The sequence below is a fragment of the Nannobrachium achirus genome (genome assembly GCF_963921795.1).
Source record: "Nannobrachium achirus genome assembly, chromosome: 10".
Classification (NCBI taxonomy): Eukaryota; Metazoa; Chordata; class Actinopteri; order Myctophiformes; family Myctophidae; genus Nannobrachium; species Nannobrachium achirus.
In genome coordinates, this window is record NC_137819.1 from 24447908 (window position 1) to 24464387 (window position 16480).

Below are 16480 nucleotides of genomic sequence, written 5' to 3' on the forward strand. Positions count from 1 at the left end.
CCATACTGGAGAAAAACCCTTTGTGTGTAAACGGTGTGACAAGAGTTTCAGTGAGTTAGGTCACCTGAAGACACATCAGCGTGTCCATACTGGAGAAAAACCCTTTGTGTGTAAACAGTGTGACAAGGGTTTCAGTAGGTTAGTCCACCTGAAGACACATCAGCGTGTCCACACTGGAGAAAAACCCTTCATCTGTAAACAGTGTGACAAGGGTTTCAGTGAGTTAGGTCACCTGAAGACACATCAGCGTGTCCATACTGGAGAAAAACCCTTTGTGTGTAAACAGTGTGACAAGGGTTTCAGTGAGTTAGGTCACCTGAAGAGACATCAGCGTGTCCATACTGGAGAAAAACCCTTTGTGTGTAAACGGTGTGACAAGAGTTTCAGTGAGTTAGGTCACCTGAAGACACATCAGCGTGTCCATACTGGAGAAAAACCCTTTGTGTGTAAACAGTGTGACAAGGGTTTCAGTAGGTTAGTCCACCTGAAGACACATCAGCGTGTCCACACTGGAGAAAAACCCTTCATCTGTAAACAGTGTGACAAGGGTTTCAGTAGATTAGATCTCCTTAAGGCACACCAGCGTGTCCACACTGGAGAAAAACCCTTCATCTGTAAACAGTGTGACAAGGGTTTCAGTCAGTCAGGGACTCTGATAAGGCACCAGCGCATCCACAATGGAGAAAAGCCCTTTGTGTGTAAACAGTGTGACAAGGGTTTCAGTGACTCAGGGACTCTGATGAGGCACCAGCGTATCCACAATGGAGAAAAGCCCTTTGTGTGTAAACAGTGTGACAAGGGTTTCAGTAGGTTAGACCTCCTGAAGAAACATCAGCCTGTCCATACTGGAGAAAAGAAGGGCAGATCTACAAGCTTGTGATGTCACGATCTGGTGTTGTGGTGGTGAGGACCCAAATGCAGAACTCGATGTCAAAGTACATGCAGGAAACCAAGGAGTGCAAATAAGAAGACTTTACTAAAGTTAAAACAAGCATACACTCAACTCATATACAAAAGTACAAACATACACAGACTGACTGAGGAACTGACAGCAAAACAATGATCCAGCTCAGAGAGCAAACACCGACTGGTTTAAATCATTAGTCAACAGCTCTCAGCTGTGATACCGGGAAGAGTTCAGATTGTCAATCAGGTATTCACAGGAGGGGAGGGGGCGAGCGAAGTGTGGTAGAACAGGGGCAAGGGCCGGACCCTGAATGTGACACGTGAAGATTTGTGCAAGTCTTTGAATGAATTAAAAGTTTGGATCTGGAGTCTGGTGCAACGCACATGGTCCTGGACCTGGTGAGAGCATGAGACGTAGGAGGGGCCCGGCCAGGAGTCAACCCATAGAGCAGAATTTTAAAATGCCAAAAAAAGTCATTTCAGAATCAGAACCTAATCTTCTGAAGAGCTTGCCTCCCTGCATGAAATGCCATCAAACTCTATTTTGGGTGGATCTTTTTTTTTTTTCGGGCATTTAAGGGTTAATAACTAAAAGATAACTAAAATGCATGAAAGAGTTAATATGCATTCATCTGAAATGAGTAGAAAGCAGATATGATGCATTTGATTTGATGTCTGCATGTGCAATTTCACAATATCTAATAAAGATGTATTTGTTCTGGTCATGAAGGGGTTAATATTTAAAAATGCATAAATATTAAATCTAATGCACTGTACATATGCACTTTCATGGATAAACACTGTAGAAAGCAAACTTTATGCATTTAGATCAAGAATTTTGCATGAAATGCCATAATTTGACATTTTGGGTTGATTTATAGTGGTTTGGGCATTAAGGGGTTAATAACTAAAAACGCTCAAGGGATATCACCGGGCACCCTCTTGATTCCTTAAGAGGTGACCCTAAGCTACAAGAATCAATTGAGAAAAATACTTTTACCGACGAAACCACGTTCAGTCAAAAATCACCCTTTTTTTATTCGGACTATCTCACCATCATGTCAAACACAAGTAAAAATACTCAAAACTACTAACACAACCTAATAGTGCAGAGTGTCCAAAGGTCAGTGCGATATAAAAACAACTAGAAAAAGAAAGAAACAAGAGAGGGTGACGCAGCAAGACGCACAAGAGCACCCTCCCTGGAAGGTCCTTAGAGGTCAGAGTCAGTGCAACTAAAGTTCCAGTAAGAAAGGCTACCGTTGTCCTAGGTTATCCACTCTTGAACCACTAGACCTGTCTTCAACAGGGGGTCCGGGACCCCTAGGGGGTCCTCAGAGTTACTACAGGGTGGGCCGCCAAGCCTTTGTGATAGGATCATTCTTTATACGAACAACTTGAACCCTCGCATCCCTATTCCGAGGAGAACTTTAGCCAAAAATAGCAGATCTACAAGATCTCAACGTCTCGCGTTGCGAGGCGTTGAGAGCTTGTAGATCGGCTATTTTCGGCAAGTAGGTTTGGGCGTAGAGGTAAAAAAAAAAGAGCAGACCAATTACAGAGTGAAAGGCCAAGTTAACTACTAAAAACACAAAACCAACAGACTGATGACAGTGCTGCCAATCAAGTCTATGAATCTTTATCGATGAAAATCTGCATCACACATTTATAAAATAGGTAGAGGGGGTCCCTGCTTCATCTCTCTCTCAGCTAAGGGGTCCTTGGCCTGAAAACGTTGAAGACCCCTGCCTGAGTTGGCTCCGTACTTGGTCTGCCTTTTCCCTCTTTGCCATATAAATAGCCTTCTGTTTGCTATTTTTGGTACATTTTGCCTCCAGAATATGGATGCTGTGGGGTTAAGCTCATCCTGAAAAAAAGAAAAGCTAAAAACAAAGGAACCAGGCAGCGACTCAAACCGTGCCATCGAAAAACAGCTGTTCTGCTTGATGAAGGAAAAAAAACAAAAACAACAACTAGCTGGAAGCAGTCCACTGTGTGTGTGTGTGTGTGTGTGTGTGTGTGTGTGTGTGTGTGTGTGTGTGTGTGTGTGTGTGTGTGTGTGTGTGTGTGTGTGTGTGTGTGTGTGTGTGTGTGTGTGTGTGTGTGTGTGTGTGTGTGTGTGTGTGTGTGTGTGTGTGTGTGTTTGTCCTGGCTACCCCTGGCTCATGTTGTTGGATGTGTCGTCTCCGCTGGCTGTTAGCTTTTATGGGGCTTTCTCACACCTTCCAAGTGTTTTTTTTATGAGCGCTGACAGCCAGCGTATGTGTTGTGAGCCTGTGGCTTTTACGGCCCTCTCATACCAATTTATTTACAGTCGTATGTATTTTGGCGTGCGTCGCGCTGCATGAGCCGGTAGCTCTGCTACGCCTGTTGTACAGCAGTGATACGGAGCTGGCTGGCTGGCTGCCAGCGTTGCCAGATTTTGCGAGAGAAACGAGCAACCCAGGTCTATGAATACACAATATCAGTGGTGGAAAGTGACTAATTACATTTATTCAGGTACTGTACTGTACCTAAAGGGGAATACCACCCATTTTCAATATTGAACTATGTCAACACTTTGCAAGCCGGCCGTACTTGCCCGGTCGGCTCAATTAGCCGCCCGTACTTTCCCGTACTAGGTCATTAAAAATGAAATTAATCATAATTAAACAGCCGCGGGTCGTTCTCTGTGTCTCTGAGGCTCCCTGTAAGGGGTTAACCCCAAACCGATCATGTGACGTCATCTGCAACTGGGCCAGGAAGAATGCATAGGCGCCATTACGTTCCCTTCCATGCTGGGAGGAGCCGTTTGGCCAGCGCATCTCCGAGTCTTTTTCGATCAGACGAAAGACGAAATCAAGGCTTCACAATGAGTGGATTACATGTGTTTAGATCGCTGTGCGTGCATCGAAGACGGAATGTACTTTCGGGTGCTGTTTTTTATCGCTGTTTTCCCTGTTTCGCCGCACGCAAATGAATGGAGAAACTCAGCCTACTGCAGCATGAATCCTAAAATGCACTCTATACACGGATCGCTCGCTCGCACGGGGCGCTACACTACACGCTGTTAGCATTTGGTGCATTGTTTTTTTTAAACATGTTTATAAATAAATAGAAGATTGAGCGGCAGTACCTCTGTTCAGGGTTTTTAAGGGGCTCCCTGTGGCTATGGAAGGGTTACTATACCTTAGAGGAGTTGTGTGGAAATAAAAAAATAGTTCTGTGTTGCCTAGAACTGGAGGATTGATTTTGGGGTTTGTATTGTAAAGTACAACTTGATGACATCACACATTGTACTTTTCAATACAAACCCCAAAATCAATCCTCCAGTACTAGGCAACACAGAAGAGGGGGAACTTTTTAAATTTTATTTCCACACAACTCCTCTAAGGTATATTAATGACATAGTTCAATATTGAAAATGGGTGGTCTTCCCCTTTAAGTACAATTTAGAAGTACTTATGTATATTATGATTTTCAATACTTCTACTTCTACTCCACTATATCTCAGAGGCAAATATTGTACTTTTACTCCACTAGAATTATTTGAAAACACAACATCTACTTTGTAGATTTTAATTATTATTACAAAACATACATTAACAACTTCAGGCCTAATTGAGAGAGGGCGAGTGCCAAAGTGCGGCCGGCCCTCGCCCGCAGCGGCCTAATTTGAACTTTGGCTGTTTGAAAATAGTACAAGCTCGTTGTGAGCTTGTGGATCGGCTATTTTCAAACACTTTATATTGATACTCAAGGATCCACAGAAGTGGAAAAAGCAGCACACCAAAATGAAGATGCAAGACAGGCTCAGATGCTTTGTTCCATTTAAATCTGAACACTAATGCGTTTCGGCACAAAGCCAAATACTATTACTTGTTTTTAAGATTTTTAAGACGGGAACCCCTTTTGGGGTTCTTGTTGCTATGTACAGTATACTTACCGTATGACAACATCATTATTTTGTAATTCTTTAATAAATATACAGTACGTTTTTCAGAAAGCTAAGGTCAGGATTTAGGTGTTTTTAGAATCTGCCTCAGTCGAGTATATTTTGATGCCAATACTTTTGTACTTTTACATTGCAGTAGGCCTATTGGTATTTTTACTAAGTAAAACAAATTACAACTTTTCCCCACCACTGCCCAAAATAAGTGACAAGGCCAGGTCAGTCAATGTCTAATGTTGTTTATATAGCAGTGGTTCTCAAACATCTTTCATGTCAAGGACTCAAAAAATATGTATTTGGCCATGGAACCTCTTTTGAAAATATTTTGTGCCAGTGACTCCCATACAGGAGTTATGTTGTTACAACAACATTCCAGGTTAAAGAAAAAGAAGAAAAGACAAATAGATTTCTTAGAAAATATCTGATCTAGCTTGTGATCAGGGCCTGGATCTTTCCCTAGCTCTAAAAATATGTTATAATCATAAAAACAACCCATCATTTCCCTTCTGAGGAGGACCAGGAAAATGGTTTTCACAGTGTCTATTTGACAAATTCTACCAGGGGCGTCACAAGGGGGGGAAAAGTGGGACTGAGTTACTAGGGCCCAAGGTGGAGGGGCCTTCATTATTTTATACTTTAGCTAATGAAAAATAGCAGATATACAAGCTCACGGCGCGCTGTGAGCTTGTAGATCTGCTTTTTTCGAAAAGTCGTGAAAATGTGTCCAAATCTTTGAATATAATGTATTTTTTAAGCGGACATTTGCAACTCAAATTTTGCTTCTGCGGGGTCCCTGGAACTAAATATTTTGAGGTGGGAAATATAGGTTTTTCAAAAAAAAACCTTAGAAGGATTTGAACACTTGCACAAGACTTGCACAAATGTTCACAAAAAAAATAAAAATAGCAGATCTACAAGCTCGCAGTGCGGCACTCTGTGCCACGCTGTGAGCTTGTATATCTGCTACAATAGTTAAAGCACAAAATAATGCGTTACCAGTCTAAATGGGTTAACCCCCTCCCCCCTATGAAGAACATTCATGGTGGGCCCGCAGTGAATCCTTGTACCCATGCAGGGCCTGGAATTATGTGCGACACCCCTGAATTCTACTATACTTTCGGTGAAATTTGGGCCTGTTTAATACACACACACACACAAACACACACACAACAAAAGGAGGGCCAGATGAGGGGACGTCTGCTGAGCCCGTGGCTGGTCGCCAGGGCGACGGGAACCCGCGGGCTCCCAGCATGCCGAGCGTGCCACAGCTGCTGTCGGTGCGGAGATGAAGACGTGCCACAGGTCTCCATCACTATGTGATTTGTGAGGGCCAAATGTTTCAACGTTCAACGTTTTCAGGCCAAGGACCCCTTAGCTGAGAGAGAGATGAAGGAGGGACCCCCACTACATATTATACAATATGTATTGGGGGTCCCTGCTTCAAACAAGTGTTTGACAGCACTGTCATCATGTTGGAGTGTTGTGTATTTTCAGACATTTAACCACCGTCAAATAATTTAGTCTGCTCTTGTTTTTCCTGCAAACCTCAACCTGCCAAAAATAGCCGATCTACACGCTTACAACGCCTCGCAGCTAGATCTGCTATTTTTGGCTAACGTGCCACTCAGAATAGGCTAGGGTTCAAGTGGTTAATGTAAAAAACATGAGCCTATAGTGCAAACAAAGATTTGGCGGCCCCCCTGTTGTAACTCTGAGGTCCCGGACCCCCTGTTGAAGACCCCTGTCCTAAAATGTTGATGTGCTTATCACAAGTATAGTAATACAGACGCTTGTGTGTGTGATGTGAGGCCCTCGCTGCCCTTCTAGCCAATATCATTCGTTTCTGGTTGGTTTTCGGGACAGACAATTCCAAGATGGCTTGAATTTGCCAAAAACAGGCTTCAAAACAGGTCCGTATACGGCTCTATAGCCCCCCTCGTCTATTCTTATTCAGACTTTGGAGTGAACTCAGTGATCTCAATCAGGCGCAGGTGTGCTCCCACAGCTGGGCAAAAACATTTCAGATTTTGAGAATAATATAAGATAAAATAAATAAATACATCTTTTTTTTTTTTCTTTCTTTCTTTGGTAAGTATTCTACGCTAGTTCCATTGATCCTGGTGCATAGGAAATTGATTGATATGAGAGACAAATGGAACCATTGTACTCTGGCCAAGTGCATGCCAAAACCGGGGGTCCTTGAAATAAGAAAAAAATGTTGACAATCAGTGCTGAGAAGGTCACTTGTGTTTGGTCATACTCTCTCCTCCACTTAGCGCTACTTGAGGCCTATACAATGAGCGGGGAGAAGATGAGTTCTGGGATGGAGTTTTAGCAGGATATCAACCCATTTATTTCTGAGAGCTTTGTATGTAGCTTCATTTCTAATAACGTTGGGCATCTTAGTGTACCAGGAAATGCGGGTGTAATAAAAATGACATATTGAACGAGAGCCCCTGCTAATATTAGTCAGGAGCACTTCTCTATCTCTAAAAGTGGATATTGTTGCCGTCGGGTGGAAACCTTGCATGTCCAAAAATTGTTCCTTTTTGCGACCGCACCATAGGTCGCAGATTAGTATGTGAACGGTCACAGCTTGACCGCATGTATCTCTGCCTGTCTATAACGCCTGACACTGGTTCTATGGGTTTGTTGCTCTGACTTCACTGTGATGTCACACTAACAGAATCCCTTTTATGCCCATATATGGAGTTCCCTGATGTCATCAATATTAAGCCCTTATCTACCAGGACTTCATATGGGAATGCCCATATATGGAGGCCACATCGGCCACATACCACACTAACAGAATCCATATATGGCCAAGACGGATCCCCTCTCCATATATGGGTAACTGGTCCGATATACATCACTAGCCAGATGGCCCTTGGGGGTGAGGTCACATGTCACCCTGAGGGTCTTACTAGTTTATTGTTATTATAAAACAACTGTTTTCCACTATTGCCATACACTCTTGTAAGGCAAAGTAGGGCATTAATTTACCCCCCAAAAAATGAAATGATTAAAGAAATCGTGAAAAGGTGAAATATGGAGATTCAGCGTTTCTGCCCGACAGCAAGGATATAATAAAAAAACTGTTATAATCAAGCTTCAAAGAACTCGAGGGAGGGTCGGAGAAAAACAAAGAAAAAACTATCGATTTGATAACAATTCCCCCTCTCCCCGTCCCACCCCCAGAGAAATAGAAAAGTAAATCAAGCCCTAGGAGGCCCGCCAGTTAATATATGAAACTAAAGTGCATGAAATGTAAAAGTTTTCCAATTAAGCAGAGGGGCACTTTAACCCATTTAGGCCTAGAATTAGAAGGATTCAAAAGACACTTATAGAATCGGGTCAAAATTCTAATGTCCACGACTTTTCAAAAATAGCAGATCTACGAGCTCGCAGCGCGGCACTCGGTGCCGCGCTGTGAGCTTGTATATCTGCTATTTTTCAATAGTTAAAGCATAAAATAATGATACACAAAATGTGTACCCGTTCTAAATGGGTTAAGCTGTTTTGGAGGCTGCCGGGAAGGAGATAAACGTGGACCGCAGCTAATGAAGACCAACGCTGCTGATGATGACTAGGCAATACTGCATTATACACACATAGTCACACACGCGCGCGCACGTACACACACATGCACATATGCACGCATATTGCTATACTTTTGAGGACGTCAACATTTTAGAATGCCGATTTTGTTTGCCAGGTTTTAACTCTATATTTGTCTGCAGATGCCTGAAGAAGGTCCATTGACCGAAATGTTGCTTAAATAAAGTTGTCCCTATATTGTTGTGCAAGTGTAGATGGTGTGCGGGTCATTTAATTTTAAGCTAACACTATAAGCCGAAAGCTGAAAATTGCAGATGTTTTGGTGCACAACCCCGGCTCACAAAGTATAAATCATGTTCTTCTTGTCTTCTCCAGTGTCTATTTCTCAAACGTGCACGCAAGCACAAACCCACACACTCCCCAAATTAATATGGGCATTCATTTATTAGTGAATACATTTTGACTTGAATGCGGAAAATTCAAATTGGTAGGACGAAATCCATTTGCCAAAATCCGAGTGTGACTTGAGTCACAGCAACCACTTGCAATTTCCAATTGGTTTGAAATATTTCTTAACCTCTGTACCGCATGGACAAATAAATACCCTGGCTTACTTAAAAATGTCTTTCATATGCCCTAAGGATGCGAAACAGTTTCCTTGCCCAGGCACAGGGCCGTTTTTAGCTATAGGCGGACTAGGCGGTCGCCTAGAGCGCCAGCCTAGAGGGGGCGCCGAGGGGGCGCCGAAATGGAGGGAGTGGACCCAAACCAGCCCAAAACCGACCCAAAACCGACTAAATTCACGGCAAAACCCGCAAAAATCGGGGGGGCACATTCGAGAGAGCTCGCCTAGAGCGCCGATTAGGCGCGCTACGGCCCTGCCCAGGCAGTCAGACTTTTGAACTACTTTCTCCCTACTACTGTAGGTATATGAACTTGGGAGGTATGCATTCCTATGCATTAGATGAGATGAACTCTATAGATGAATTTCATTCCATTTTGATGGATCTGGTTATGTTTTTCTTTCTTATTTTTTTAATTACATGAATTCTTCTAGTTTTTAGGATTTATTTATTTATTTAGATTGACTGTATTTCTCTGGACCATTTATTCTTTTATGATTTTATTCTTCTTTTTTGCTGTCTTTAACTAGGAGAAAAACATAATTTATATTATTTCCTGAAGCTGCGAGCAGTTGGATAACAAAGACAAACAAAGCAATCGAATTGAATGTTCACTTCAAAATAAATAATTGGTCACACCTGTGAAGGCAGTAAAATTATGTCAAGATGGCTCTACTGGAAGTGCGCCAGGGACACTTTTGTCCCCAACATCTCTGGTCGTGGTGACCCCGCCGCTACATTAAAGTCACTATGCCGCTCGACTGTCTTTTTTTCCTAATAGCCTCCAGTGGCGCCGCACGCTGAGCTCTTAGAACAGCCCTCAGCCTTGATTAGAAAGTTCCCTGCTAATGACTTCTCCCCACCAAGAAACAACTGGCATTGTTCAACACTCGGCCCCTAATGAAACTCCCGCTGATGAAGATTGTTATCGTGCGAGAGAGAGAGAGCGCTCGCATAATGAAAACCGGCGCTCCGAAAACCACCCGTTTTCAAGTCGAATGCCTCTTCTCTGGGACTGCCTGCCGTTTTTTTTGTTTTTTTTAGCTTGAGACAATTAAACAATACAAATCCAACAATAGTGAGCAGGCCTGGAATTTCGTCCTTTTAGGGGCAAGGCCATTTGGCCTTTGGTGTTCATTTTTTTGGGCACAAAGGCCAAATGCCAGGGCAGGAAGGCCATCATAGAAATAATTGAAATCATTGAAAGAATTTGTTAAAGATGATAACCTAATCTGCAGTGAAATAGATACATGATGGTATTTACAATCTGATCCATGCTCAGCCCTGCACCAATTAAAGTCACTGGATTGGGTTAAAGATGGGGACTCGGGGGAGTTAAAAGACACTGGTGTCTACATAACAAGAAAGAGACAACGGTGTCTACTGTCTACATATTGACCAGAAAGAGACAGAGGAGAAAGTACAGTCAGCTGCGGCATTAAGTCCACTGTGGCCTCAGGCCATGCCGTGGCCTTCATGGCCTCCATGAAATTGCTGCCCTGGTAGTGAGTCTCCGGCAAAGTTCTGCTTGGTTGAATCTGTGGGAATATGCATGTAAGGTCCACACTGCTGTTGGAGAGTACATTAGTGAATGAGTTATCTGACTTGATTGTATTAAAGGTAGCATACGCTATTTGTTTTGTAGTTTTAAGTTAAAGCTCTATATTCTGAGCAGCAGGGGTCTCTCCCATCTCTCCTGATCTTTAGCTCTTTTGCCGCCGAACGAGCGCTCGTTTCTTATTTCACATGTCCCCGGCGCCATAACGAGCGTTCGTTCTTTTCCCCGGCCAGAGCCTGAAGATGAGGGGTGGCGCGGGTGTCTGCAGCAGAAGCCGCAATAAGTCTGTTATCTTCAGCGCACAGAAACAATAATGGCGGCGGGATGACTTCTCTGGTCGTTTTCTCAGCCTGGATCTACTTTCTCTTTCTACAGTATGTTTGAAAACTGGAGCAAGCCGAGGGGGAGGAGGAGCGTCTCGCTTCGTAATGGCTGCGCCCATATTGTTGTGATTTTTTTTTCACGACTCCGTGAGCGATGCGGCCGTCTTTCACACAAAGACCGCGATTGGAAATAATGGATGTCTATGTTTCTATAAAATCGCAAAGGTACGCTACTTAGATGGCCTAACCCTAACCCTAACCCTTAGATGGCTGTGAGCAGACTATAAACAACCTGAAAGGCAGTAAAAGAGTTAATAAACAAGAAATGCATTTTCTTGTCTTTTTCCTTAAGGATGCCTTCCTGGTCATCATGGCCATTGTGTTCTTCATGCTGTGTGTCTACGCCTTCTTCTACCTCAACCTGAGCACCGAGATCAACCTGGACGTGGACGTTGACTGACGGCATGCACACACACACACGCACGCACACACACACACACACACACACACACACACACACACACACTAGGGCATTCACCAAATTTTCGAATATTCAAATATCAAAGTCACCTATTCGACATTGTTCACCGAAGTCGAATATTCGCTTATTTTAATTTGTTTTATTGTTTTCTCCTTAAAAATATATATAGTTTATAAAGCTTGGCTAGATAGGAAGTCATAAGAATGAGTTGTCAATGCCCCATGGTGGATGAATTTGTTAATGCTCTATAATAGGGGTTCTCAAACCTTTTTAGGCCGTGACCCCCAAAATAAACATATTTGAACTGAGGACCCCCACCCTGACAAGCACTTGGAATTGTAGGTATTACATTTAATGTGACTCAGTTCCACAGATAAATATTGTGAAAATAGCAGATCTACATGTCGAATATTCGACTATTCGAATACTTTGAGGTCGAATAATTTGAATACTAAAAATCACTATTCGTGAATGCCCTAACACACACACACATACACACACACATACACACACACACACACACACACACACACACACACACACACACTGAAACCGTCATAACGGCCATCTGAAGAAGTCCCCAAGACTGAACCCCCCCCCTATCCAACCTGAGGCTTCTCAGACCCCCAAGACTCTTTCTTCTGTCTCACAAAAACTCTTAAAGCACCTTTTCTTATTTTCCTGTGTGTTTGCTTTTGATGTGACAACAATGAACTGCATCTGCTGTACAAGAGACGGCATCTGTGCATCAATCCACTGAAGTCTTAAGCCTTATGAGATTCTGACCATTTTTGTTTTATTTTTTATTGTGTGTTTGTTCACATCCTGCGTCTCTGGGATTAACGGCACCTTATGTGGCACCTTGACATTCTTATATGACATGATGTATCTTGTAATGCATAAAGATTTATTTTGACGTGGGGACCACTGAAGATAAAAGCAACATGTCACTGTCAGGTAGAAACCTTGTATCTCCATATCTCACCTTTTTTAAGTATCTTCGTTAATTGATGCCCTATGTTTGATATGATGGCAGATGGCGGTGCACAAAAGTAATGGAAATGGCTGATCTACAGGCTCACAATGTGTTACGATGTGACATCATGTGAGCTTGTAGATCAGCTAGTTTTGCAATTTTTTTATTATATAGGTTCTTTTTCCATTTCCTGAAAAGTAATTGTTTTGTACATCGTCTCTGTCGGATGGAAACCTCATGTGTCCAAAACTGTTCAGGATTCAAATTTAAAAAATGCAAAAGTGGCAGATCTATGGGCTCGAAAGCTTGTAGATCTGCCACTTTTGATGCTTTTGTGTGATGCTGTACTATGATCAAGTAGGCCGTTGATTAACGAAAAAAGAAGAAAGAAAACACCAAAAGTTGGAATATGGAGATGAGAGGTTTCTGCCCAACAGTAACGGTATACAAGGTTTACGCTCAGTGACAAATAGTAATACGAGGCTGGGTCAAACGCTTACTTTGTGGCACAAAAAAAAACTGTTACGAAACAACTAACAAAAGCGGTAGATTGTTGAACAAATTACGAACAAATGTCGGAACACGTCTTCCTAACGCCTGTGAAGAGCAACAGGGCTCTGATAGCCAATAACCTGCTCCGTAATGTCCCCCCCCCCCCCCCCCCTCCTCCCGCACTAATGGAAAAAATGGAAATCCATGTCACGTCGAGGGATGTGACCGTGGCCTTGCATTCCTCCGCACAAAAAAAAAATCTCATATCACGACAGAGATCTGGAAGACGGGTTGCAAAAGTGTGAGATTAAAAAGATCACAAAAGCCCTCCTCTCTCTCTCTCTCCCTCCTGATTGAAACGCGTGCGTGGAATACAGAACAATATATGGTAACCGTAACCCGGAGAAACGCACGTCGTCCACGGCACGCACCACACACACACCATTAGCATTACAAATACGGGCCCGCCAGCTTTTCATTTCACATGAAGGGAAAGTATGAAGGCTGCTGAATAGCTTCAGATACACGGAACACCTTGAGGTCTTTGACTGTTGCATATATCCTTGTGTGTGTTTGTTATATCATTGTCAGGTCGAAATCTTGTTTGACAAGACAGTTACTTTTCAGGAAATGGGAAGGAAAAAAAGCACCTGTTGTCCCAATGGATCCAATGTAGTTATTATTTAGCCACACGCTATTGTTAATGCTTTTCATATTTCAATATCTATAAAAACCCACTGACATTCTTAAACACTATCAACCCGGCCTTCCCTAAAACCCACACAGACCCTTAAAACTATTTTGAAAATGAGCTAAATGGCACATCTACCGTACAAGCTCGCAACACCTCGTGAACTCTATTTTAGCTACCTTTGTGCGACTTATGACATTATGTGTATAATGAAATGATTTTTTAAATAAATACAATAAGGTTTATGCTCGACACAGACAATATACTATACATTATACTCTTGGGATTGTAAAAGGCTCTTTCCTGACATCACATCATCTTGCTCTTTTGTTCTCTGAACCTGCGAGGTGCAGGGCTCTGGAACGCATGACCTTCCATTTGACAACCTGTTGCTTTTCACTCTTCGAAAGAGGTTTGGTTTGCCAGGTTCCATTTGCTGTTTTTCTTACTGCACTGCCTCCGATTTTCTTTTTTTAATGCAAATTTAATTACTTTCTATTTTCCAAACAGCTCTATGTTTTTCCCCGTTCATGCACACGTTTGATTTACTGGGGTACTGTGGTGATTGTGTGTGGGTTACCTGCAGAAACACATTGCTCTATCGCTGTTTGTTTTGGTAGACAGAAAAAAAAAAGAAAAAAAAATCTGATTCCTGTCTACCAATCAAAAAAAGTATAATTATGAAAACATACAGGGAAAAGTTACAGACTGTGTCATTTTACATGATGATTAATTGTCACCCAAATAATTGCGATCAACGATTTAATTGTGTTTTTTGTTGTTGACCATTACATTTCCGTTTGGCTTGTAGGCTTTGAAGTCGCACATGGCAGATATGACATGTAAACTAAATATACAAAGCAATTACTGACATATTTTCACAACTTTATACTTTCAAAAGAACATTGATAGTTGAAATAGCCGATCTACAAGCTCACAAAGTGTAATGATGATACCAAATCATTCCTCTCTTCCATTCCTCTATACATGCATACTCTGTGGTCTCTGACATTTTTTTCTTTTTTCCTTTTTTGTAATGGGAGTGAATGAAATACTGTGTGTTTGACATTAAAGGAGCTTTTTGTAAGCCAAAGAACAACATTCTCTGTTTTTGGGGTGGGGTGGGGGTTGATGTGAGATCCTTGACATCTGAGACAGACATGGGGAACATTCAGTTTCCTCTTTTATTGTTTTCCCCCTCTCTCTCCCATGACCTCCTGACCTTTAGAAAAAAGGCCCACTTTTGTCAATGATGCTGTTATGGCGGGTGTCCGGATCTCTTGCTACATTTGATCTGGCCTTGGTACGGCCAGACCCCCCCACCCCCAACAACACAACTATATCTCCCCATGGCGATTCGCCAGACACCGTCGCCAACATTGGACTCTTTCAAGTGCGCTCTGAAGAGAGACTTGTTTACTCAGGCTTTTGGAAAATAGTTTGGTTATTATTGTTATTATTACAGTATTATTATTGTATCGTTAAGCGTCCTTGGGTTTTCAAAAGGTGCTATATAAATTAAGTTATTATTATAAGTGGTGTAAGTGATGACATAATTTCTATATAATAGTTGAAGAAAGAGAGAAAATAGCCGATCTGCAAGCTCACAACATGCCACAAACGTGCCGTGTTGGGGGATTCTCGATCTGCTATATCCGGCGAGCGACACTTCCGCACAACTACGTTTAAGTCTGGTGCAACCGGACATGTCTGAGTTAGTCTATCAGGGCCCTGTACCAGGACATGAGGCATTCACATGCTCGTCAGTAATTCTATAATTACGATTAGAATTTGTACAATTTAGGGCATTTAAGAGACTAAAAGGCATGAAGGTTGTCAACAAACAGCAGGGTGAATGGTCACTTTGATAGAGTGCAAAGTTAAATGAATTAAGTGCTACTAAGTAACTAGGATACCAGGTAAACATCAAACCTAACATCTGTGTAAATAACATCTTAAGGAACAATATTTGCATCTGTGGACAAGCAACAAAGCAAACAGTGTCTGTCTGTCTGTCTGTCTGTCTGTCTGTCTGTCTGTCTGTCTGTTTGCCCTCTTCCTACCTAACCCAGGCACCATACAGTATCTGCCACCCACCGCTCTACCTTAGCAAGTTAATGGTATGCTAAGCTATTTGAGTCAGGAGCCTTCATGTCTCTCCAGCTCTTCATGAAACAGAAAATGCATTTTCAGGTTAGGATACCAATTAGATCCAATCGTGATAGAGAACTCAGGCAGGATACAGATAAAACAAGCGAAATAGGAAGTGATGACACCAAGAAATGAGCAGACATAATTGGAAGTGGAACACTTCCGATGAACCTGATAAATAGGTTCTCTCCTGATTGCCTGACATTTTGTCACCTACCTGAAAATGTAGGTTCTGTTTATCAAAGAGCTGTAAAAACAGGCAGACTCTGGTTACTGAACAAACACTCTATAGCGATAATTACTATCAGCATATAGTGCTTTTATGAAAAAGTGTCTGTCTGTAAATTGTAAATGGTCTTTATCCAAATCACTTAACAATGTGAATGACTAATTGCTCCTGATGAGCAGGTTGGTGCCTTGCATGGTTTCCTCCGCCATCGGTGTATGAATGTGTGTGTGCTGTGAAGGGGAAATCTCACTCTTTCGATGTGTCATTCTTTCGACAACCAGCATCGGCAAGTTAGCTACCCGCGTCACCGTTACTGAGGTTAGGGTTAGGTTTAGGCATAGAGGTTAACATTCACCAGCGCCGGCAAGTTGCAGGTTAGCTTTTCACCAGGTTCACCCGCATCGAAAGAATGGACCGTTGAACAGATGCCATGTGTCACAATATCGACACGCTCCCGTGTGTGAATGGGTGAATGTAATTAATGCACAATAATTGTGAAATGCCTTGGATAAACGTACTTACTTACTTATGCCTGACACCCTTACTAGGGTATAGGCCGTC

At 42.4% G+C, this 16480-nt stretch overlaps 1 protein-coding gene across 1 annotated transcript in view; it reads left to right on the top strand.

Moving 5' to 3' along the window:
- The window catches only part of triqk (triple QxxK/R motif containing), a 54483-nt gene extending 39854 nt beyond the window's left edge, over positions 1-14629 (top strand). Inside the window, exon 4 of the mRNA XM_080734940.1 lies at positions 11252-14629. Within this exon, the coding sequence (XP_080591066.1) occupies positions 11252-11359 (108 nt within the window). The 3' untranslated portion in view covers positions 11360-14629. The remainder of the gene's footprint in view (positions 1-11251) is intronic.
- Positions 14630-16480: the final 1851 nt, after the last annotated feature.